The sequence below is a fragment of the Megalopta genalis genome, chromosome 11, assembly GCF_051020955.1.
Source record: "Megalopta genalis isolate 19385.01 chromosome 11, iyMegGena1_principal, whole genome shotgun sequence".
In the NCBI taxonomy this organism is placed as follows: domain Eukaryota; kingdom Metazoa; phylum Arthropoda; class Insecta; order Hymenoptera; family Halictidae; genus Megalopta; species Megalopta genalis.
This window is the reverse complement of record NC_135023.1, coordinates 6,920,672-6,946,380: the sequence shown is the minus strand read 5'-3', so window position 1 is coordinate 6,946,380 and position 25,709 is coordinate 6,920,672. Positions and strand designations below refer to the sequence as shown.

At 48.4% G+C, this 25,709-nt stretch overlaps 1 protein-coding gene across 9 annotated transcripts in view; it reads left to right on the top strand.

Moving 5' to 3' along the window:
* Nucleotides 1-20,413, top strand: part of wake (ankyrin repeat and fibronectin type III domain containing protein wide awake) — a 134,389-nt gene extending 113,976 nt beyond the window's left edge. Inside the window, exons 1-12 of one of the 9 annotated variants that reach the window (XR_013034454.1) lie at nt 1,684-4,679; nt 5,495-5,629; nt 5,983-6,061; nt 9,760-9,863; nt 12,565-12,825; nt 12,944-13,246; nt 13,396-13,835; nt 13,922-14,301; nt 14,374-14,980; nt 15,052-15,843; nt 16,281-16,361; nt 16,733-16,872. Coding sequence is in view for 8 of the 9 variants with exons in the window: in XM_033480444.2 (XP_033336335.2) it covers nt 3,545-4,679; nt 5,495-5,629; nt 5,983-6,061; nt 9,760-9,863; nt 12,565-12,825; nt 12,944-13,246; nt 13,396-13,835; nt 13,922-14,301; nt 14,374-14,980; nt 15,052-15,843; nt 16,733-17,068 (4,572 nt within the window). In the remaining variant the exon portion in view is untranslated. Of the gene's footprint in view, nt 1-1,683; nt 4,680-5,494; nt 5,630-5,982; nt 6,062-9,759; nt 9,864-12,564; nt 12,826-12,943; nt 13,247-13,395; nt 13,836-13,921; nt 14,302-14,373; nt 14,981-15,051; nt 15,844-16,280; nt 16,362-16,732 lie in introns of those variants that run through there. The other 8 variants (XM_033480445.2, XM_033480443.2, XM_076525406.1 and 5 more) reach the window with 8 other exon arrangements.
* The last annotated feature ends 5,296 nt before the right edge of the window (nt 20,414-25,709 follow it).

Sequence of the window (25,709 nt, the reverse complement as noted above, 5' to 3'; positions counted from 1 at the left end):
TGACCGATTAGCTATTAAACCACGTCGAATTTCCACGATCGCGTTTCCACGAATCTTCTTTTATCGGGGTCGCTTACTTCCGTCCTTTAAACCTCGCCGTTGCATACTCGCGTTTCCGCTTCGTCCGTTAAGGGCTCGGGAAACGAGCTGCAATTGTCTCCATTTGATTCCGAGCATCCTCGAATTGAATTAGTGCTGTTCGAGACTGTCGAGATTAATCCTTTCGCTTTTTATTCGCTGAACCAGGGGATGCAGGGTCCAGAGAAAACGTTGGCAGACTTTTACTCGTGTCTCTGTTAACCCTTTGCACTCGAAGCCATTTTAACTGTAAATCTAAAATAATTTGTTTAACTTATTGTCGGAGTTATTACTTTGTATAATAAAATTCACTTTATGCGTATGAAATTGAGTTTTGCGACTCGTATAACAGTTACACTTTTAATTTAGATTTCTTCAATCTATGCTTTGATAGTATGAAAGTTATCGTGGAACATGATATAACAATTTCAGTGGCGCCTCAGAGTCGTCACTCGAGGGCAAAGGGTTAATTTTTCAGTTAGAGAAATTTCTCGCGCGCGAGTTTCTCGATATATCGCTCGAAATATTTTCACGAATTTTCTGTTCTCTCTTCAATTCTCGATTCCTATTTCATTTCGACGACGAGAGTTGCAGCGTCCGCGCTGCCATAAATATCAATTTTTCAGTACAATGGTAATTTCCGAAATTCCAAGAAACTGGGAAACGTTTCGTCCGCTTGAATTTCACATCTCGGAACGTTCGCGATGCGACTGTCAAGCCCAAAATCTCACGTTTCTCCCATATTACGATCCACCGAAGTTCCTGCATCCTCGGTTCACTAGTGTCTAGAATAACAGCTTGCATTATGGTGGTTTCGCTGCATCAAAGGGTCCGAGGGGTGGGCCGGATCGTTCTCGACGCCGGTATATGCAACACGAAAGACAAACATTGACCAGCTTCCAATTATCGTAACCCAAGTTGCAGCGTTTCCGTTACACATCCGCCGTTCCCGGAACTAAGAAAACAATCTCTGTCCCGATAATCTGTGTTTGCCTGGTGGTCCCAAATCCGGATTCTGCGGTTCAGAAGCGAATAAGTAACTTCATAGAACGTTCTGCTCCAAAGAGATGAATCTGTTCCGACGTTGGCCGTTACTCGAATTGTTTCGAGCAAGTATTTATTTCAGATAATCATCCGAATGCGTACCGTTTAGTCGAATATTTTATTCAAATAACAGCGATTCGAATTAATCGTATAAATGATTCGCGTCGATTGCATGAAGCTTCATCGAGGCAGAATACATATCGTTTTTTTTCTCCAACAATTCGCCAGAAATGATTTTATGTTTGCGTACACGAGCGGGCGTGCACGATTTGATCTCGTTTAATTCTGCGTTCAGATTCTCCAATTGATAAAATAACATCGCGGACGGTTGCGCACCGTTGCGAATCGACGGCACGAGAAATCGATCTCCGTTCGGTACGGGTACGTTTACCTCGATCTTCTCGTGGATCCCGCCCCCGATCTTGCCGGACCACGGACGCGGCAATAAATTTCATTGGCCTAACAAATTGTCACGCTCGTCTCGAGGAGGAAGAGGCGACGTTTCAGGCCACTTCTTCGTAATGGGCAATTGTGGGCCGGCTCGCTCGCCGCTAAGTAAATAATAAAATCGTCCCAGTCCTCCGTGCGACACGCACCAAAGCGGACCCATTGTCTCCCGCGGTCCACGGCTCGATCGTCCGCGGCTCGATCACGCCCCCGCTTTCGCAAATCGATTCACGTGTGCCCGTAGGAACCGTCGATCGCCACGAAGACCGGTTCCACCGAATCGTGGACGTGAAACTGTTTACGGTGGTTCTCTTTCCGGTGAATTATTGCACGGCTCGAACTGACTTCGTTGGAGCGGAATTAGGGACGGGAGAATTATGGTGGTGCTATAGGGGCTCCGATTTAAATGCGGCGATCTCCTGCTCTCTCGAAATCTCGATTCTTCATCGAATCCCAGAGATCTCTGTATTCTCCTGCGAGCTTCGTTCGAGAAAACTTTTCAAAGTTCGTAGTTCTCTCGCAAATATTCTAGTTTCTTCGTTCACGGCTAGGGAAGTCTTTGCATCGAATGGGATTCGAAATTGCATTGCCTCCGGATGCTGTCTCTGCGGATCTCGCTCGCTGCGATCAACATTTTAATTGACGAAACTTGCAAAATTTGCAGCTGCCTCGTCTCGCTGAGATCGAAGCTCCCCGCGTCTCGTCGATTCGATGAATTCGGAAAATTCGCAATTCTACGTTTCTCTTAATTAAGATTTCGATCGGAGGAACGTTTAACGTTTCGCAGGTGCACCCTTCTCGAGCGCGTTTTCGTCGTGATTCGCGCGTGCCAGACAAGATTCCGATGGGCGAACTATATGGAATTCGCAATTGTCCCGGCTCGTTGGATTTCTCGCTCGGCTCTGCAACGCGATTCGCGCCGTTTACTCGCAATTTTCATTCATGGAAACGCGGTGTATGGCGCAACAAGACACTCCTGTTTCCAAGCGGGAGCATCTCGGATTGTTAACCGGAGAGCCGAGATTGCCCGCGTCGCTGTCTCTAACTGCGCCATAAAGAGGACCATCAAGCTCCGATGGGGAACGCGGGATACCGTTTTTAAGTTTTACGTCCTCCGGCGAGAGGCGACGGGAACATTTATGCGTCTACGTTAACTGCGAAATGGTTTCCAAGGCCTTGATCGGTCTAGACCTTAACGGACGACGAAGCAGATTCGCGTCGCGCCGTTCCCAGACCGCGTTCTAAGAAACCGATGATTAGCTCCGAGGTATACTAGTCGTGTTTTCCAAACAGAGAAAGAGTTGACCGTGCCCGTTTCGATCCTTCTGCGCCTGCAAAAGTGCTTCTTTTTCAGCTTCTTCGCGCCAAAGAAGACGCCAGGGACGAGACTAAAGACTTTCTTTGCCAAAGAGACACGGAAATAATATATACTTGTACATATGCAGAGAATATTTAATCGGATCGTCGAGCGGGAGGATCACGGAGAGACAAGAGAGAAAGCTTGGGACCATAGATTACCGGGTAGTTTCAGTGAAAGTGTGCCGACGATCGCAAACAATATATTCCGGAGCTTCGTGCAATTTTCGTAAGGCTGCAACGATGCGCGAATTATGGAAATTCGGCACGTCGACGTAGCGAACCTAACGTAAAGGGACGGTTGAAAGATCATTCTAGAAATAATGTAGAAATTCTAGGGAACTTTTCGGACCGGTAATCGACGTCGAGGACCAATCTAAAACTATATATTTAAACAAACCTAGAAGATAAAATCCAAGTGCATAAAACAATTTTTAAGAAATATTCGAGCTATCCCTTCGGGTTGCGCAACAAGGGACGAGTTCCAAGAATATCCCGGCTAAAAATAGCGCGGCAAAAATTTGAAGGATTCGTCTTGGGCACAGATCGTTGGTAAATTCCGTGGATATCGGGATATCGGACGAGGGGGAATCGCCGGCGAACCGAAGGTCGCGTCCAGATGAAATTTCACAAATCCTCGTCGTCCAGCCCGAAGATGGAATTGCTCTCGAGGCGGTCGTCGGGCGACAGGATGTCGACCCTGAAAAGGTCGAGATCCTTCCGGGCGTCGTTGAAGCTGATGTCGAAGCTACGGGCGCACGCGAATCTGCGTCTGAACGCCGGCTTTGATTTGTCCCCGGTGAGCGTGCGGGATCAGCGGGATCGGAAACGTCCTAACAAACAGTTATCCCTGGTGGAGGAGTCCTCGAGCCCTGCCCGCAACACGGAGCACCCTTCGGGCGATCCTCCGAGGAACGCGAACGGGCCGCCCGAGGGCGGGGCCAGGCGTTCGACGAGCGAGAACGAGCTGGAGTCGCAGAAAATCAGCAAGGAGCTGAAAAGCAAATTGTGTCTGACGGACAGGATAATGAGGAAGAGCCGCAAGGAGCCCGAGAAACCGTCGAAGCCGGCGAACAACCCCATGTCGCCGAAAGTGGCGCATATTTTCCGCTGGAAGAGCTGCGAGGAGACGAGGAATTCGTCCTGCTGCGACAGGAAGGACGTTTGTCATCCTAACCGCGTGTCCTACGAGAATCCTACCTTCTGCCTGGACAGCTCCTTGGACTCCTCCGTCTCGAGCTTCTTGTTCGAGCCCGGCAGCTTGGATCGTTGCATCGAGGACGACTGCAAGAACGATTCCCCGGAGAAGCCTGGCCAGGATCCAGGCTTGACCGTCCTCGTGGATCCCCAGAGATCCTGCGAGGAGAAGTTCGTGTATCGAAGAGACACAGGCAACTGCGATCGTCCTCTGATGGTAGGATCCAAGGCCAGGAGCCTGTCGGTGAACGACGTCGTTCTCCAGGACGAAGGAGCCGTCAGCCTCGACTTGAACATCGACACCTTCGACTCCTTGATAACGACTGTCGAGGATCTGGAGCGGAAGTCGCCGGATGTCGTCAGGAAAGCCACCGTGTGCTCGTCCAGGTCCTGCAGGATCAGGACCGTCGACAATTTCGCCAACTTCTGGTCGAACGCCCGCGGCGGCAGCTTCCGCAGCAAAGTCTCCGTGGGCAGGAAGAAGTCGATCAAGGATTCGAGGGACCGGGAGGCTGTCGGACAAGATAGGATCCTCGTTGCGACCACTTCGGGAACAAGTACGGAACCACAGCAGGTTTTTAACGTGACGCCGTGACCCTCACGAAGCCGGCCACGGTTTTATCTCCGATTACTCGCGGAATTAGAATTTTACGGCGGAGATTCGTGCTCCGATATGGTGGGACAGAAATTGGATTCGGTAGAAAGCTTCCTGGTAGAGATTAATTACCGGGTGTCTCCGAGCTTAGGATGGAACACCGGCGAGGATAAGTGAGACATTCGAGTAAGAAGAGAGCTGTTACCCGAGTCGAGCGATTTTCCTGTTCCGGATTTATTACAGAGGGTGTCTTTGAGCTCGTAATAAAGTCTAAGTAAGAAAAATAAGTGGTAAACGGGTAAGAATAAATTGGATTTGAATCCCGGTTTCCACGAGGCCACCCCGTAGAATTTCTGCATACGGCGTCGAACCGCCACCTTTGAGCTGAAACAAATTTTAATTGCGACACTGGGGAAGTATAAAAATTTCCAAAGCCCTTTGTAGAGGGGTCTGTTATCGAGCGCTTCTCCGCGCAAAGGGAGAAGAGAAAAAGATATCCTCCGGTTCGCGTCGTACCATCATTTTATCCAGACCGTTCTCCTTGGTATCTCGCCGTACAAACGAAGTGTCATTTATGCGAAACGCCGAACGGAATGGCCGCGTTTTCAAGTCCGCGATCTATTTCGTTTGTTTCGAATCCACTCTAACCAGGATCGCGTTATATATGCTTTTATTATTCCTTTTGTCTGTTTATTTATGGCGAGGGAGGGCGCCGCCCGTAAAGCTATGCTCCCTTCGCTCATCTTTATTCAGTTTCTGTTGTTTATGTTCCCGCAGAGTTGTACTCTTTGCAAGGGATGGAGTTCCTGGAGGGTTTCGGCAAGAAAAAGCAGCAACCGAATCAGCCGAATAGCGTATCGTCGGTGCACATCAATCCCCTGTCGGCACAGTCCCTCAACATCCATCTGCATGGTATTTTCTGTTTGCTTTTTTTTATTTCTATTGATTTCTGAGTTATTCGATCCGCTGTTTATTTAATCCTCGGCGACCAGACACCTCGCGCGCGCGTGTTTTCCTTCACAATTTTCCGGTCGCGTCCCGTTCCATCGATCCTCACCCATCGCGTCCCATTTCCCAGCGAATCCGAATTCGTGATTCAATTTAAGCTCGTTTGCTTTTTCCGATCGATTTCTTTTTGAGCTGCGAAAATAATCGCTTCGATGGTTACAGATATGTGAGACCGGGTCCCTCACTCTCTCTCTCTCTCTTTCTCTCTCCATCTCTGCGACGAGAATTAATTTATTGCGCTTTCTGTTCAATCGCAGCTCTCTTCGCAGCCGTGGAACATGGACACCTGGACAAAGCCCGGAGCATTCTGGAATCCACGGACGTGGACGTGAACAGGTGAGCAGATTCGACGATCTCTTGATCGGCGAACGTTTTCCGTGTCCCCTCTTTCTGTAAATGATTCTTTAAATTCATTGGTTTGTCGGCTTCTCGTGGATCAGGATGTTCTCCATGGAAGAAATGGCGTAACGAATTGGAAAAATTATGCGACGTCACGCGCTGATTTGAAACGCGACGGAATGGCCGACAGTGGCACTCCACGTGGTCGCGATCTAGGTTAATTGCAGCTCGTAATTAATTTCCTCGGCTGTCCTAGAAAACAAGCTAATTAATCCACGATCGAACGACAACCGTTCGACTCCTCGTGTGTTACTATTTCCAGGTGTCGGATCGATTCGCCCCCCTTTTTTCTAAAACAGAGTTTTGCACGGTGCCGCTGCAGCTCTCGTCGGTTTCAATAAAAATTGAAATTCGATTTGTTATTTTTTCGGGTACCAAACGATGGCATTTTTCGAAAAATTTCCCCCTGAGACTCGCTATTTCATTCCTGATAGTCGCCAATTTTTCTCCGCAAAACTAATCTGTCGATTCGCAATTTTTCAAAAAAGAAAAAAAAGGGAAAAAAAGCTAAAAGTTCGTCCTTTATGTAAAAATGTAAAACGCGGATGTCGGAAGCGTCGAGCCAGAGAAAAGCTCACTGTTTCACACGTAAAATAATGGCACGGTGGTCTCTCACCATCTCGCTCATCCAGCCAATACCCATTCGTTCCGCTGTCCTCGGAAAAAAATGAAGCATAAAGCTCGCATACATTCTCCATCGATTCTTGGTCGCTCCGCGGTCGGGTAAATCGACCGAACCCCACCTCGATTTCATAAAATCGGGCTCGCTAAATGCTCCGTCGGGACAACTCGACACGTCGAGACATTTTTACGAGCCGTGCCGAACTTTAATCACCGCTGGCTTTCATTACTATCCACTCGTAAAACCGCGTTGCAACTCCTAGCTTTATTCCTTTTCCCCGATAAAAAATTTTATTAATCGGAAGAACTGCAGTCGAACCTCTCAACCTCGATTCTCGCAAAATATTTTCACCATTCTTCTTCGCTATAAAAAGATTCTATCAGTCGACAGAGTCGTCGCAGCATTTAATTCTCGTTTCATTGGCACTCGCTCGTAAAACCCCGTAACTACGCCCCCGTAACCGGTCAAAGGATAAACTGTAAGGACATTAAAAGAGTCTAAGGTTATTGTTACATTATTATCAACTCGTTACAGTCGTTCTAAAAGTACGGACATCGTCGTCCAAGCTGTGTCTGTTAGAACGAACTTGGACATTTTTTAGCTAGCACTAAGATCCGCAGCTTGTTCATTGCAAAGCTACTTGCTTTATCGAGCAGCTATCCTTCCATTAGATTCCCCGACGTTCTCGATTCTCCTTGATCAAGAATTTCTGTCGGCGATCAGGCGTCGCGACTGTTGCGATGCGTCGACTCGCGTAATCGTAATCGCGTCGCCGGAAACCGTGAGATTCGATTCGTGGGCGTCGCGACGACCCTTCCGCTCGTCGCGTTAATTACCGTGCTCGCGGAACATCGTCGTACGTGTCGAGTCCGCGCGTGCACATCGCCGTTGCCTCGCTAATCCTATCGATCGGTGACAGAAGGCATGCTGGATACGTAGCAATTGCCGGCCGATAATTTGATTTCGTCGACCGGACGAACAGTCGTAGATATTCCGTCGAACGATCCCCAGCCTCGATCGGCAGCCCGTAACTCATTTACGCCGCCAGGGTCCTTGTCGTCGAGCCTCTGGCCACCATCGCCGAGAAAAGAATTCATTGATTTTCCATCCGCTTGGCTCCGCTACCTCGAGGAAAATCCAGGCTTTTTAATCGAGCCGACGATAACGACGCTCGGGATCGAATCCCTTTTCTAAGAATGCGGAGGTCCGGACTCAAAAGGCCAGTTCCTTTTTCAAATAGTATTTCTACTCTTGATCAACGATACCTACTACTTTACTTCATAGATGATACTTCTTTTTTATTTATTTCTTTATTTAATAAACGGGAGAACCATTTGGTGTTAGCGTGGCAGAGTCATTCGCGGAGAAAAATTGCTGTACTAGGTTTATGGAATCCGTAAAAATGACGGGTCACTAATTTGTCGATTTACGACTATTCAGATTGCAATGATACATTTGTTCAATACATGTGTTACTTGCGGGAAATGTTATAATAGCACTCGTTCGAAATCGGAATAAACGTCGTATTGTTACTTTTAGAAGCTAGTATAAAACAGCTGCTTTTAATATTACATAAAACAATGGGTAAACGTAACCGCGACAGTGCAAGGAACACGTAGACTTTCTTGAAATCGTAGATGTTTACAAGACCTTTCTCCAGATTGCCTACCGAACGACTAAATTGCAGCTGCAAAGAGAACGCTCTTGTTTTGAAAATCGACGTCTTGCGTACCGTGGCGGAGATAAATTTTTATATTACGCCCGAGGACATTGCAACTGTGACAATAAAGGGAACTTTCTTTTTCTGGAAACGACGCAGCGAAGTTGGCCTTTCGACCAGAGAAGAAGAAGTAGACGAAGTGAGGTGGAAGTAAAAAGAAAGTTGAGAAGTTGGAGAAACTTCACCGAGGATCTTGTTCCTCCGAGCAGGGTGTGAAAATTAAGAGTTTTCCTCGGTCCTCGCGGTTGCGACGAAGGCTCCGGAAAGCTTTGGAAGTACCGATCGGTGGTTCGAGTCGAATCGATCTTCGTTCTGCAAATTGGTGGACCCGGGCTAGTGTTCTCGATCTTCGATCGTGCCAGCGCGCATCGATCCTGTCGATCGAAAACGAAAGATCCCCCGCTCGGCGTATCTGCGAATCGGACGTTCGCGTCACCGTTGCATCGTAATCGCCGCTGAATGTCCATTCTCCGCCGTGATAATCCGTTTATTCACTTCACCTCCCTTTGTCCCGGTTCGCTAATGGTAGCTCGCGGGAGCTAGTTTATGCCGGAACGAAATTGGTGGCGATTACCTCGCGGAAACGGGCGCAATCGGCCGTCTTCCGCGTGGGGATCGCCGTATAGAATTTTCGCGCGGATTACTATGCACCTCTTCCACTGCGCCGAATTGCAATTCCACCGGCCTCGGCGTCGACGCTTTTGTCCCAGATTTCTTCGCAGTTAGCCTATTATATTCTACGGATCCCCGTGCGTCGCATAAACCTCGACAAATTTATAAAATTCATCGACCACCGGAATGAAACGGGGAAATTCAAAGAAGCTGAGATCGCGTTCGAGATCCTTTTAATCTTGCTCCGACGTAATTAGAATGAAACAGAAAATTGCTGATCCTATCTTTCCTCCGGTTGGAATAATATTCTAATTTAGATTAATTCAGCTCTTGATTGCATGCACGTGTGCATAAAGCACGCAGACGAGAAGAAACCACGTCGATGCTGTTTCTTCATGGAATTCGTTTTTGAACGGTCCTCGGGCGATTTTGTAAATCGGCGACGGCCATTTTATAGGCGACAAGGTAGCGAGGCCTCAAACGAGCGAGTCAACAAATTCTGCCTAAACGTTTAATGATGATGTTTCTCGGTAGAGTTCAGTGAATCATTCGACGATGGTCGGTTTAAGCGAGGGGACGCGGCGTTTCGCCGGGCGGAATAGGAACGAAAACTTGAATCCTGCTTAAATTGTCCAATTAACGTCTCCCCGCAACTGACGACAGCTTCAATTGGGTTTTCAGCGTGAACAGCGACGGTCTATCGGCCCTGGACGTCGCGGTGCTCAGCAACAATAGGCCGCTGGCAAAAATGTTGGTCGCGTTCGGCGCGCAGGAGGGCAACCAATGTAAGTGTCTACCAGTTCAATTACAAATTCTCGTTCGATCCAATCACCTTTTTTTTCGAACGGCCGTTTCAATCCCCTAACGGCGATGGAACAACCCATCATTTTCCTTTCACACTCGCCGATTCCACGGAAAGCTTCGGAACGTTTCCATTTTGGTAATTGGAAACGACGACGCGGAGCAGAAACAACGCGCCTAAACATAAATCTCGGCGGCTGTTAATCTTTTTATAAATTCTGATGGAAATAAGTTTTCGTCCGACAGCAATTTAGATAATGAAATCGTTGGTAGACCGCAACAAATAATACTTGAATGTGTGCGAACAGTTTCTCTCGAAGTAAACAATACTTCAATGATTGTAGGCTCTCGATTATTCGAACATCGAAACAACAGCGCGGTAGATTGATTTCAGCTTTCTATAGTTTTCTAATTGCACGCGACTAACAGCCGTCCAACAATGTTTCGTCGACTTATAATAACAGCGTGCAACGTGTCCGGTGCTTCCTGCGCTCCTTTCACAAATTTTTGGCCCGCAATCGCGACTCGGATTGCGCCAACAATGGTCTTTTAACAAGTTCGGTAGCGGAGCATGAAGGCGAGCAGATTGTTATTTCACGTTTGCTTCTTGTTCCGCGCCGCCGCGAGTTTCCCGCTCGAATGTCCGCCGTGAAAAATAAAAGCGCGGAAACCGGTTGACGAATGGTTTCGATCGACGACGATTCTTTCTGTTCCGCGAGGAAATAATTGCAGAGTCGTTTTACGAGACGCATAGATTTCGTAAATGTATTCCGGGAGGAGCGGGCCGCGACGAAACACTCGATCGATCGTATCGGTGTCCCGAAGAAAAATTGCTGGCTCGTAGGAAAACCGAACGAGGGAAGGGCGAGATCGTCGAACGGGGTGGGATTTCAATTAGGATTCCGCAGGCCGCAATAAAAGTACCGTCAAGGTTTATCGCGGCGTGTAAAAATAAAATGGCAGACGCGAACGCCCGTCTAGATTTTCATGGAACTATTTATCTCGCGGCTTTAATCGAAGACTTGCTGCAAACGCAAGTTTTTATTTTCCTCGGAAATCGCCGATGCTTCTCGCCGATGTCTCGCGCACGGCGTTTCGTTCCGATGGAAGCACGGGGTCGAGTGCAACCCGATTGGAATTAGAATCCTTTGCAGCGAGAAGCTTTTAAAGCCGGCGCATTAAACGGTCGGAATGCAATTCGTCGATTCGATTCAAGGCGGGCGTTCCGTTTAATAACTTCGCTGGTGCAACAAACGGCGAGCTGTGCTCCGTTGGATGCAACGTTACACTGTTCGGCGAGCGCGCGTGCGCGCGCGCGTAAATAATCGTGACTGATTAAAGCGTTTCATTAAGACGGCTAATTAGATCGCGGATGCTTAGGCGATTCGAGCAATTTGTTGGGAGCTTCGGCGCGACCACTTTCGCGAGATATTTTCATTTCGCGTTTCCTATGCGCGCCGTTTCACGGGGACACGAACGGCGCGAGGTTGTTTCATGCAGGCGTTCAAGTCTCCCGAATTAAAATCTTCATTTTCACTCGCCGAGTTCGCCGAAAGAGGAAACGCGATGGTAGAAGCACCGTACGCCGGTACGTTTATTTTCGCATGCCTCGTAAATTACAGCGATCCGCGAGTGATAAATCAACATCCGAACGCCAGAACAGGGATAAAGAAACCGCTAAACCGTTTTTTTAAATTGCGGCTTCTATCGCTGGAAAAAGTGCTGCTCGTTGCCGTCACGCGATTGGAATCGCATTCCGGTTCGTGACCGTTCGATAATTTTATTCGGAAACGTGAAAAGCGTCGGTCCATCCGGCACGAACGATTGTTATTAATGTTAATCGAATTTTCTGGAGTCGCGTTTTCTATTATGCCCGGCCCCCGTTACTGTCCGTTAAACTCGCATCAACGTTCCGATGAAAGTCGTCGTATAATTCTCGACGAGTTTGTGCGTGCCGCGACGGAAACTGGAAATCGATAGCCGGCACAATCGCGATGAAACGATATCACTGCGGACGGCTGTTCCGCGATTCACCGCAGCATTTCGTATTGGTAAACATCGGCATCCGGTGAATCGACTCAATTAGCCGGCGGTTTTTTTTTGCACGGTTCCATGACAACAAACCGACACTGATTCGCACAATTCAGCCGATTACGCGTTCTCTCGGCAGTGTGCCGCGCGCAATTTCATCGCTCGTTTCCTTCCTAATTCCGGCGACTGTAGTCTAATAAACTTCATTCATACGTGGAAAAGCGACAAGGCAAGGATTCTTGACCCGGTGCAGACTGCAAATTGGGTCAGCCAATTTGTACCCGACGGCCGATCTTACTTCGATCCTCTCGAATTTTCCGCGAACGTTCCTTTGAATCTTCTACATCTTTCTTTTTGCACGTATCTTACGCTCGTTCGAGACGTCTTCGTTCGTTTAAATTCAGACATATTTAGCTGTAACATTCGTTAAAAATAATGCAATAATAAAGGAGAACGCAGGCAGTGCGATCGTGCACTGGTGCCAATAGATAGGAGACCTCGTTAATTTTTCCAGCAGCATTTTCCTTCTTCTGTCCTCTTTCCCTGGAACTAATTTTCTCGAAGTCCTCGCGGAGGGTTGAGTAGGCCTAGGAACCTGTGAACAAGTTTCCAAGTGGAACCGATTGTAAGAAAGTCGTCTGATTGATCGCGCAGTCAAGTCCCCGGAGTCACTGGGCAGTCACCTGGCCTCGTTGCTGTCGGAAGCGGAGCACAGGGTCCAGGAGCTCGGCGGGAACACTTCCGGTAGCGGCGGGACCACCCTTTTAGAGCCGCCGAGCAGCCATAGATCAAGTTTTTCCTCGCAGCACAACAATCTCACGGGATGCGGTGGCAGTGCTGAGGACAAGCAACTTGCTCTGTGGGAGAGGAGGGCGAGAGCTCTCAGGAAGATGCTTCTTGGATTTGATCAAGCGAGTGAGTATCGCAATGCAAAAAACGCTAAACCGTTTGCTCGATTCTCTCTGATAATTTTGATCGTAGACCTCGTGCATTCTCACTGTACTAAAAAATAAAAAACTTGCGTTTGTTCCAGGGCCACCGGATATGCCATTCCTGGTCGCAGTCGACGTCACAGGGACCAGCTCGGTGACGGTGAGGTTCCAGGAGCCGGATTCTCACGACTCCTCGATCTGCACGAAGTTCAAGGTCCAATGGAGCATCAAAGAGGATTTCTCTGTGATCTGCGGGGAGAGGGAGGTGCTGGATATGAAGCAGCGAGAGTGCAGGATCGACGATCTGATCCAGGGACAGAAGTATCACTTCCGCGCAGCTGCCGGGAACTTGAAAGGCTACAGCAGGTTCAGGAACTCGACGCCCGCCCATGTCACTCCTAGCAGTAAGATCGTTTTCGAGCTATGAAACTCCTGCATCCGCTGTAGCATAGGTCAACTTTGCTTCGAGATCGAACAAGTCAGAATTAGAGTCTGTGTACACAAGGTGCGCGCGAAAGATGCACTCTAAGACACAGAGTGTCCATTGTTCCAGGTTGGAGGGACATCGATGGCAGAATGCCAAGGTTTGCCGGCCGGCTGGAGCAGCTGAATACTCTGTTTACGGACATAAGACGGCCGGAGTACACGCAGGAGACGCCGGCAGTGCAGAGGCGCAACCACAAGAAGAAAACGACGATAAAACAGCTCTTCTCGGCGACCAGCAAGTTCCAGAAGAACCTGAGGCGCGGCGTGTTCCTCGCCTGTCTGCTGTACCACGAAGACAAGGTGCTCGTGACCAACGAGGACTTCTTACCTGTAATCGAGGTTGACGAGACCTATCCCAGTTGTATTTACAACGACTTCCACTGGCTGATGAAGGTGGCCTGCACCTGGGACGACGTGAAAACCCTTCGCCAGGACATGGAGAAGAGCCACAACAGCTCGACCAATCATTTCAGGATAAAGCTGCTGCAAGCTGCAGCCCAGATGCAGGTCAGTTCCTTTCGAATCGTATTCTTCTTTCGGATATAGACATTAGGAAGAAATCGATGTGGCTAAAGTATATTCGATCCTTGCAGGCAGCGCTCTGCATACAGGATCTCGGCCAACTCTACCACAAACCTATCAGGGACGTTCAAGGCACCCTGGTTTTCTCGACAGTGAACTACGTGAAGTCTCCGAAGATTATCTCAGTATTAAACAGCAGGTGGTTGCCTCTGAGCAAGGTGACCAAGAAGGTGATCACTCACGAGGAGAGCAACGTGGCGGATATTCTGATATCTAGTATACAGGAGCAGATGACGTACCATCAAGTTAGTAGCATTAAGCTGACGAGAGGACTGTACTTGGGTTACCTGAAGATGCAGAGCAGCGTGGACCTGATTCAGGTCGTAGTACCTGCGAAGTCGCCCAACGTGTTGCCTCACTGTAAAATCCGTGATAATCCTCACGTGTCCGCGTAAGTATATCATCGTGGATAGCAGAGTTTACTCGGAGTATCCTGTAAAAACGAGTTTCTACTTTACTGCAGCGAAGAATGGGATTACCTGAAAAGGATAACCCGCCTGCAGGCGGCGGACGTCTCCGGCAAAGACGCCGAAGAGAAAGAGAACGTGACGAACGAGTGCCAAGGCACCGAGCAGCAGAAACTATTCGTTGACCTAGTCGCAGCAACTGCTAGACGACTATTCAATTACATGGAGATCAATCCTGAAGACACCTTTTGCCACCGACTCTATGACGCCGAGGTCATCGATCTAACTCACGACGTGTCGTTTCTCATCGCCGTTCCTCCAGCGGAGACCGCTTGTTCGGTCCCCGGAACCAGAGAGATACTTCTGCAAAGAGGGGATCTATTATCTTTGCCCATCCAAGTGTTCGAGATGGTCCACTTGAACACCTACCAGAAGGACGTGATCAACAGATACTCGAGACTGAGCTGTATCTTGGAGTTGGACACGGCGCAGGCACAGCACAACCACAGAGAAGCGTTCAGTTCTTTGGAACTGAGCGTGGCGAAGGACAAGCTGACCAGGCTTCAGGATCTTCAGACGCAGGTGAACACGGTTTGGAAAGGATCTAGGTGGCTGATCGACGCGATCACGTTCGCCAGGGACCGTGGATCCTCTCAGCAATGCGTAAGTAGGAATTAAGAGTTACAGAATTCTTGATTTCTGAAATCGATTGTTACCTTTAGACTATATTTTAGGGCTCGTCGCAGGCGTTCGGGATTTCAATGAAGCACTTGCTCAGTCTAGATAGAAACAAAAGCAACAGTAACAGCAACAGCCTGAAGAGGAGCTTGCTGCAGCTGCCGCCTCGGGACCCCAAGCTCGTCAAGTCCAGTCCAGGTCGAGGCAGCTGGCCAGGACCGAACGTGACCAATTCATCTTCGAACCTGCTGACGACAGAGTTTAGCAAGAGCGAGCAACAGCTGCCCAGCAGTCAGTACATACGCAAAGGCAGCAACACGTCCAACATGTCCACCGGTTCTGAGCCCCCGAAATCGTCGGTGCCGCTGAGCAGCGCCAGCAATCTCAGCAACACGACCAGCGGTGGCAGCAACAACCATCTGGTACCGTTGCAAAACGCGAGGCTACCGCCCTCCAAGTCCGAGGACACTCTAATCCTGACGAAATATAAACACAGCCCCAGGAATAGGTCGGCGACGATCACGTCCGCCTCGGCCAGCACCAGTCCTCTGCTCAGCATCAAGCCGATCATCTACGGCGGCTCGCTGCTGAGCGTCTCTACCGCCATGACCAACACCACCAGCCTGCTCAGCGTCAGTAACACCAACTCGGACAGTTTACACTCTTTGAGCAGCGACGAGTACTCGACGCCTAACTCGAGCGTCTGTATAAAGAGTCTGGGCAAAGGGAAGCCGGCCAAACCCACAGCCAGCGTCGCATCCATGGCGACTGGCTCTTTGGAGAGCCAGTTGGAAGAGGAGAAGGACGAGGCCACCATGATGCCGGCTCCTTTGCCCGGCATCCTTCAGGTAGATAACCCTCCATTCCTTAATTAATCTGTTAGCCTAGCGGTTAGAAGGGTTGTTGTAATTCTTCATGAGAAATGATACTAGCGTTATTGGATGAAAGTTAGTACAGTGGATCCCCTCATAACACGTTTCCCCTTTAAAAAAAAAAAACTTGCACTTACAGAGTCCACTGTACTTGCACTGTTTGAGTAAACCCTGGAAGTCTTTTCTAACTCGAGTTACCAAAGTGTCAATGGATCTCAAGATTAAGGTACAATGTCGTGCAATGCTCTTGGTATTTAGAGGAATGTTCCGATTAGTCAGAATGATTTTGATATCCACTGGCACGATAATCCACTACGTAACTAGAACAAGAACTGTCCTACCCTAAGCAAGCATTCTCAGGACACTCGTTTCAAATCCGACCGCTTGAGTTTAAATAATGTTTTTCCTTGTAGGGAACACAAGTCTAACCCGATTGTAGTTAAACACAGCTCTCACTTGGTCTTCTAGTGCAGACCGATGTAGCAGACATATGAGTAAGCCGCTACACCGCCTAGCGTTTTAGCGCTTGTACCGCTCATTTACGAGTCATTTCGCTTTTCATGTGTCGTCCTAGTGGAGCATGTCAGGCTATCCTCTTTCAGCTTAAACACTATGCACACCGTCACCCTAATTCTTAGGAAACCTTACTGTAAAGACAACTAATTTCCACTCTAGCAAGTTAAATCTCATTTCGATCTACCATCGTAACAAGTTTCGATCCCATCGCCAACTCACACAACTATAAGCATCGAGTGCTACCAGCTGATTGTCACCGCAAACGCTGACACCTCACAGCAGAATCTATCTGTCAGCTGTCGAGCTCGCCCGACACCGTTCTCTAACGTCAAACGTTATGTATTTCCAGGTCTACGCCGCCTACGAGACCGGTCTGGCATCCGGAACGAGCCTGAAGCTGCACGTGACACCTCGAACAACAGCGAGGGAGGTGGTGAACCTGGTGGTGAAGCAACTGAACATGGCGGTGGTGCTGAAGGGTCAGGAAGGTCCCATTTACACGTCCGACGAGCTGCCGAACTTTTGCTTGGTGGCTGTGATCGGTGCTCGAGAGCGTTGTCTCAGGGACGATTTCCGGCTTTTGCAGCTGCAGAACCCTTGGAAGAAGGGCAGACTGTACGTTCGACAGAAGCAGGACGTGCTGGCTGCTCTGGAGCACAGCAGCAAGCACACCGCGTATTTATAGCATAAGTAGAAACCGTGCAGCAGGAGGTCGTTGCGTAGAGATACGGTTTCGAGGAAGAGAGAAACCCAGGTCCCGAGGCGATACCGTGTAAGACACTTTCCATCTTGTTAATAATCGGCGGCAGAAGCCAAGGATCCTTTAGCTTAACGCGTTCTACGAGCTTCCGGATCACAGACGAGCCTTCTTTTTCATTTCTCTCCGCGATATTTCTTTTCTAAAGCTGTAGGTACTTCGCAGGAGGATGAAGCTCCCAGACCATGAAGGCTCTGGACGGTGTCAGGCAGAGTTTTCCTTCATGATTTAGAATGCTCGAGTCGCGTTAAACATGTACATAACGAAGAGAGACGCTTGTACCCAGGTGTATCTCGAGGCTCTAAGTAAGCTGCAAGTAATTAGATAGAGGTGTGCGAGTGGACGAGCGTGTTCCTCTTCGGGGGTGCTATGTTCAGGCTGTAGTTTCCCAATGCTTGCGTCGACGAGATTTAGGGGACTTTCAAAATTTCCATTTTAAACTGGGATCAAATGAATTGGATCTAAATCGAACCGTGGAAACCGTAGAAACCACTTTCTTATCTGGAAAAAGGTTGGGAAACTATGGTTAGACGATGCGTACATTCCAACGATTCAAGCAGAGTCTAAGATAGTCTGGAGCGGATAATACTCAATCGTATTGCTGTATTTTAGGTACCGATCTCAATGTTTCAATGCGAATACACGGACGCTTCGGAGATGATCTCATCTCGCGGACGTCGCGTTCAAGCGGATTTGTAAATTATGAACCCGGTCGGTTCACCGAGATCGATACAAGTATGATCGAGTGATCGACTGGGGCACCGTCTTGGACGCCTCGATCGCGCGGAAGATTTTATATTTATATTTGCCGACTAACTACGACGACCGAGCCTCGTTCATGAAAACGGGACTAGGTTTTCGAGGCGGATTAGCTGGTCCCCGTTCTTTTCTAGCGTCTTAAGGGAACCCATCGGGCATCGTGAAACGTGTACAGTGTTACACGATATGTTCACGATGATCCACGCGGGGGGAGTGGCTTTTGTTGCGCTCGAACATCGACGGAAGTCGCTCGAAGCGCGCTTCTTTAGGGATACGAGGTGGCGATTAGGGCAGATTGCGAGCGAGAACTGTAGGCGATCGATGAAAGAGGCTTTATAGACTGTTGCTTAGATTTAACGAAGACTAGCGCGATTATTTTTAACCCTGTAATGGCACGTGCTGATCTGCAGTATTTAAAATCCTAAAGAAGTGTGCGATCAACCCACGTTTCACACTAGTAGAGAAATCATGGCCGTATCCTAATTTAATTTCTTAAAAATTCGTATTAGCCAAACAGTAATTAAAAAATTATTACGATTTATCTATACTCGATATTCCAATAGTTATGCAGAAATATAGGATTAAACGTGGAATTTTGTAGAAAAGGGTGCGATCAACCCTTGCTTAACACTAGGAAAAATTCGACCGTGGCTGACTTACATAGTTTCGTTTCCCAAATACTTGTATCAGCCAAACGGCATTACGGAAAATTATTAAATAACTCATCTGTATTCGATGTTCGAAATAGTCCCTGCAGTGATACAGTGTTTAACGAGGTTGGCTCGCACCTTCGAGGTGTCTTATATCTTATCGGTTGGCCACCAGAGTCCTCTCCCAATCGATCCCCCGGCTGATCTGTCGACGAGAACAAAAACGCGCGGTCATCGAATCAAGACGAATAAAGTCACTAGCAGGTTAATTTTAGCGTTGCGTCCCTCGTAAAAAGCTAGACATAGACGCGAATGACTCGTATGTGCCACTCTAGGGTTAATTCGAGGCAGCGTTGTTTGCTCTTGAGCAAGGTTTGCTCTTTTTCCTTGCGTCCAATTCGCCTGGCCGATCAGGATACGGTCGGCGGTATTTTGTTACGAGATTGCTCTCTTTCGTGTTCTCCGGGCCCGATTTCGTTGGGGAGCGTGAAACGTTCTCTGGTGTCGAAGCATCTGGATTTGTATATTTGTATTCTACGCGAACGAATCGTGCACGCTTCTAACGCGTTTATTCTCCGTTCAGGTTGCGATCAGATGGGCTGTGTGTGCGTGTGTTCGTCGCTGGCGGAATTCTCGAGGAATTTGTCTATCGGTGGTCTCGATCGAGCTTCCAGCCTTTCGAAGACTGTTATTTGCGGTGGTTGAACGATCGATGCGGGGTGGATTGTATAATGAACGCGCCCGGAACGCGCGGTACCGCTGTACAGCGGTCTCCATGTATTACTTAATCGTTAGCGTTTGACGTAGAAACGTGTAACCGACGAGGTCAAAGAAAACCTTCGATTGCATCCAGAGTTTCGCTACTCGGGGAAACCAAATATTCTATGCTATAGCTTTCGATTAACTGTGGACTTTTGTGCGGTTGGGTCGTTAGAAGCGTTTGGTATTACTCGATTTACACCCTGAAGAACGTATGGCTAATTTTACGTTGTCGACGATTAATTACAATTTGCGAATACGCGCGTTCGATAAATGTTTTATCCGAGAATGCACGATCGTAGTTTCTTTTCGGTAAAATCGCATGAACGTCCAGAGTTTTCGGCCGGCAATTTTCTTAATCGTGAAATTGGACTAATTCCAACGTCATTGAATTAGCGTTAACGCGATGATCCGTCCTTCGGCGAGGGAAACAGGAAGATCGGTCGATCGACTGGACAGTGGTACCGAGCAACGAGGGGGCCACCTAAGTTTAAACGAAGATATACGATGCACATATTTTTTTATTGAGAAAACAGACGAGAGGGAGAGAGAAAGGGAGAGAGAGAGAGAGAGAAGGAGGAGAAAAGAATAGAGATTTTTACTGTATCTTGTCGGAGTGCGTACTCGTCACTGGTTAAACAGGACACGAATAATTGATTAGTACGCACTCGCGTGTTTCATCGGATTTAGCAGAAAAAGAGATATGAAGAGAGAGAGAGAGAGAGAAAGATGGTGATATGCGTGTATCGTGAAAGAGCGGGAGAGTGTGGGAGAGAGAGAAAGAGATTCACTGAAGAGAACTTAAAAAAACGAAAGAAAAGTTAGTAAATTTTATTAGCTCTACTTGAGTGTTTATCGATGTTGAGTGTAAAATAATCAACCTAGCGGATAAGTGTTAACGCCGGGAGGAGGTACGAAGTTTAAACAACGCCTAGATTCTCCTCCCGAATTAATGAGAGCGAGCGAGCGAGTGAGAGAGAGAGAGAGAAAGAAAGAGACGAGAAATTATGCATTAAAACTACAAACGGACAAAGAAACGAACTACTTGTAAATATTCAAAGAAATCTATGTATGTATAAAATATAAATTCAGAATGACCGAAGAACTGTTCCATTATTTCACGCCGAAAGTGGAACCAACGAAACGGTAACAATCACCTTCTCGTTTTTTCTGAATCATCCACACCACTGTACGAACATTTTTAACATAGATTTCATTTCGTAAGATCAATTATGACACCGATAAATACACGGATTTCACGGAATTGCGAATATAACCCGAACGGTGGGAATTCGTGGTGTTTTGGCTCGTTGACGTCGATCATTGGCACGGACTTCGTCGTTCGCGAGGAAACTGAAACGGCACTCGGTTCGGATGAGCCTATATCATAGCCAGGAGATTTATCGGTGTTGTTTCATTAGCTGGACCGAGCCAGCCAGTAATTCTCGGGGAGCGGAGAAATGAACCCGGACCCTGACGACCGAGAGTCCCGCTGACCCACTTCCGCCTTGTTTCTCGTCTCATCTCGCCGTACCACCTACTCCTTATTTATCCCCCACCTGGCGTAATCGCACGGCTCTCCTCCGGTCTTCCGGCTAGTTCCCAAGCCAGCCAGATATATATCCATCCAGTGGTAATGAAAAACTCCGAGGGCATCCCCTCTGAGCTGATCTGGCCCTCGCGGGTCATCCTCCTGCATTCAGGCGAGAGCCTCGATTCGCTGCCATTTTCTGGTACGTACACACTCGCCAGCTGCGAATATCTTATGCGCTCGTGCCGTACTAAAATTTATAGCTACGCTAAATTTATATATTCCTTATACAGGGAATAATCTGCGAACGTGCGGATTTGCATAGAATAAATTAATTCAGCCGATTCTCAAATATTGCGAGATCGATCGGACGATGTTTAAATCGGTCGATCGGTTCGGTGGGTTTAATTAAACGAGCATCGAGTGTTACAGGACACGTGACATTTTGTACAGCTTAATCCGCTAAACGTGATAGAATCAGTGGGAACAAAAGGCAGCGAGATCTATCCGGGGATCATTAATCACAGTCGCCATCGTTTCGCGATAAACCGCGACCGCTACGAGGCTCGAGCCGGAAGTTCAGTACCGTACACAACGCCAGTGTCGAGTTCATTGTTCAACCGAGTCACGTTTACAATTACGATAATGAAACTCGAGTTCATTCTCTCTCTTCCATCGGTGTTATTGATCGTTACGTTCTATTCGCGACTCTCGAATCTGATAAACTTCTCCGCCAAAACGTGCTCTTACTCGCAAATTCCGCCGGTGATCTCTCCTCAAAATACATATATTTAGACGTCCGATATACCGTAAGATTATTCCGTTCGATTCTACAGATCAGATAAATTCATCGGTAAGTTCTACGTCACGCGCGTTAATCTTTCTCAAACGAAATGATAAATTGATCTTGTAATCGTTCTCGTAAGAAATCACAGCTCCGGCAAATCGACGACTGAACTGTTTTAAAAATAATACAGCTTCGTTTGTCAAGACATCGCACAATTCTTATCACAAAGTACGCCCGAATAAAGAAACATATCCAGTGATTTGCTCGCAAAAACGTTATTACAGTATCAATAATTGTCAGCGTTAAATAGGCTTTGAAGTCGTGGCACTAGCAAATTGATATCGCGGATCTCATATTGTCGGCTCGCGATTGAATCATTTCGCGGTCGATAAGATAAAGAGTCTGCGGAATGGTAAATCCTGGCGGATAAAGCCGTTGGAAATCGCGGCGACACTAAATATCGCATTTCGTGGCCAGGCGACGTTAACGTCGGATCGTTAAGATCCCGGCCGACGCTTTGTCGAGGGTGTAAAGCCGATGGTTACGTGGCCGCCTCCGGTTTTGTGGGTGCATATACAGTTAATAGTCATTGTCAAGAGGACGGAGGCTCGCGTGGCGATTGGTTAACCCGCAGAGTCCGGATTCGCCCTCGGCTGACCCCGTTGTTAACTGACCCACTGACGATACTGATAGCGGGACACCGTGGAGCTCGGTTCACCTCGGTCTTTCGTTCGCTCGGCTGCGCCGGCTCTCCTGCGGAAATTTCGGTGATTACGATTGCACACGCAACCCGCTCGAAGGCTGACCCGACGAACACTGTCGCCAAAACTTTATGCTAATCCCGATCCCCTCTGTCGCATTCGAAAAATTCAACTGCTCGCCGCGTTTAATCGGCTCTCTCGCCTTTAGACTCGACAGAATTAACGAGCTGCAGATTTTACACGTTCGACGCGCTGTTCGAATATTTTCACGTCCTAAGAATTATTCGAAGCATGCAATGCGAAGGTATCTATACAGTAAATTCTCTCCCTAAGAATAAAAGAGAATAATTAAAAATATGGAGAGCCCCTGTTAAACATAAAATATATCCAGTTTAATAGGAGGTGTAAAGAATTTAATTATCTAAAAATGAGAGAGAATTTCCTAAAAAAGAACAGCGAATTTAAATCGAGAAATTCTCCGGTACCTGGACGACTGAATTTATTGTACTAATTACCGATGAACGAGAGGCGGTCGATAAAAATGGATTCGCACGTCGAAAATGTAGTTTGCAGAGCATATTTTCGGGCACAGTTCGGCGACTGGAGGCATCGAATAAATTCACGGCGTGTTCCGTCGAAGCCAGATAACCCGGTTGGGGATCGGAACTTTTCCCAACTAGTTCAGAACAATTATCCCCACCGGCGGCGGCGCCGGCGGTCGCAAAAATCCGTTTTCAATAATAACGCGACCGATGCATTCGAAGTTTGCTGGATCACGAGCCTGCCTAGTTTCCCAACAGTCTGCCGGCGCTCCGGCTAATAACCGTAGGTAAACTGGTAAAACGCGGCCACGAGTCCTGGTTCCGCGACGAAAAACTCATCCTCTCCGGACGCATCTAGGATCTATCTCGCCGTGTTTCACGCGTCTCTCGATCCTCTCGGCGCGTGATTGCGACACACGCCCGGTGTGTATTGTGCTTGGGAACTGCTCCCGGGGCTGTCACGAGAACCAGATTGCGGTAATAATTTGATTGATACCCGCTCTCCTTCTCTGTGCGAACGTTCCGAGGACCGAGAGAGACCGGGGAGCCGGTCACGCGTGCCCCGATCCTGAAGCAATCGGGAACAACGGGGATCGAGAATCGGGATGCTCGGATCGAAGCGAGAACTTATCGAACGGCCGACACCGGAGACTCGGAGCGTAGAAAAATTGAATGCCTCCGAGACGCAAACGTTGCCTTTGGTAAATCAGCCATGGAGGATAAACTGGCGAATTTGGCAACAGAATCGTGACGGTGGAGAATTTAGAAAAATTGATGTAGAATTTGCAGAACAAGGAACTCCGGGCCCGGCAGAGGATCCAAAAAATTGGAAGACGAAGAAATCACGAAGTAGAGAGTTTATATAATTAGGAGACGTAGCGAACTCCCGATGTAAGATTCAAAGAATCGAAGAATAAGGAGTGTCTGGTGCAGATGAAGGGAACGGAGGGTCCGAAAGATTGGGCGACGTACAAAACCCGAGGTAGAATTCAAAGAATCGAAAAGCAAAGAGCGACCAGCCCAGAAGGTGCGAATAAAAAGGGTCGAGGTCCGAGAAGATAATGATTGAAAGAAGTTCAAAGGGCATCGAGGAACTTAAGAGGCCTGGATAAGGCGAAGAGGACATCCGGAAGAGGTCGAAAAGATTGCGCGTATCGAAGCCACGGATGCTGAAACGACGCCGGCGAGAGATACAGCTCCGCGAACGAGACGTTAATACGAAGCAGTAGGTCAGCTTCTAGAACGAGGCTAGAGGCTCCTGGCAAATCCGGTGTCAATGAGATCGATTCACCCGACTTTGTCGCTCCAGTTATCGACAGGGAACTGGACCGCCTGGTTCTTTTACCCGCGACGCTTTTTGCGACCGTTGTAACACGAGCAACGCAATGCAAACGGAGGGTGAGCAACAATCCTTTGCCGAAGGAGTCGCGTTACAGAGGCTGTTTTCTTGTCCGCGAGGCGAGCCTCCCCCAATTAAAAGCCTGGGGGGGAAACGCGAGACGTCGCATTTTTACACCTGGTACGTGCGGCTGTAATAATAGGCTCAGCTGGAAACGATTCCGAACGTCTTCGTGAATGGAAATAGAAGCGCAGAAAACCGTTGTTCGAACCGGAGAAGACGATTCTTAATTCGACCGAGAATTCTCGATGTTGTTTAACCCTCGCAAGGCGGTGGCCGGGTCGAGTTTCACCGCGGAATATTCGAATCGGCAATTAAATAAAATAGATCATTGCATTAGAAACTGAGGAAAGGCTGAGAATTCTTAGGAAAAATCGTCAACGGCACAGTTCGCGAAAATGGTCCGCCGTCCGAGGGTTAATAAATATTATAATGGGAGTAATTAAGTTTCCTGTTCCGAAATGAACGGTGCGGTAATAACCGTAGCTCAGTTTTTAGGAAAACGAGGACCGGTGGGGAGAGACGACCCGGCGCAGAAACCATCGCTGAACTGGCGGAGATAACTTCGAATTTTCTCGAGAATTCTCGAGTCGGTTTTAAGAGCTATCGTAAGGTTAATGGGGTACGCGGGCAATTAATTTTCTTGCACGTGCAGGAATGAATCGTGTGGCAACCGTGGCTCGGTTTTCGGGAAAGGGGGCCCCAGCAGAAAGAGGACCAGGCGGATACGGTACCGTGAACCCCGCGATCGGCAGGGGGCTGGATTTTACACGGATCTTTGAGGCGTGCTGGCGCACGCGCGCGCGCGCGCGCACGTGTACAGCCGTGTTGCGAAAGAATTATACGGGGCACAAGGTCCGGCCATTCGCCGGTCGAATTTTTACCGATCGAAGGTTAGGTTTCGCAGTTGGGTCCGCGTACCGATCTGTGGCCCCAGCATACCCTCTCCCTCCCTCGCCAATGTCCCCGTATCACGGTACAGTCAGCTCTGCTATCGCGCTGCTTTTCCGTAAACCTGCCTACGATCGTCGATTCTCCTCTCTGAAAATCTCGAGAGGAACGTCCCTTTTTCAACGGAAGAGTTGTACAAGCGAAGGCTCCTTCTCCGGATTTCGGCAGAGCCCGTATTTACCTCGCAGGCGTGAACGTTGCTCCCTGGCGAAGTACAATTCGCCGGGATCTTTGCTCCACTTCTGGATAATGCTTAAACTCGAGCGGCCGTTTCCATGAAATACGGGAAAATGGCCCTTTACGTTCGAGAGCCGCTTTGTTCCACTTTTATGCGCCGAGCGAATATAGAAACGCCCTCGCGACCATATAGGGCGCAATATCGGTTCGCCGTGTCTCCGACACAAAGAACACGCGGCTACGAACTACATACCTGGAGTAATCCGTCCGGACATGCACGAAATCCGCTTCGTAAAAAGAACGATCGAGGACT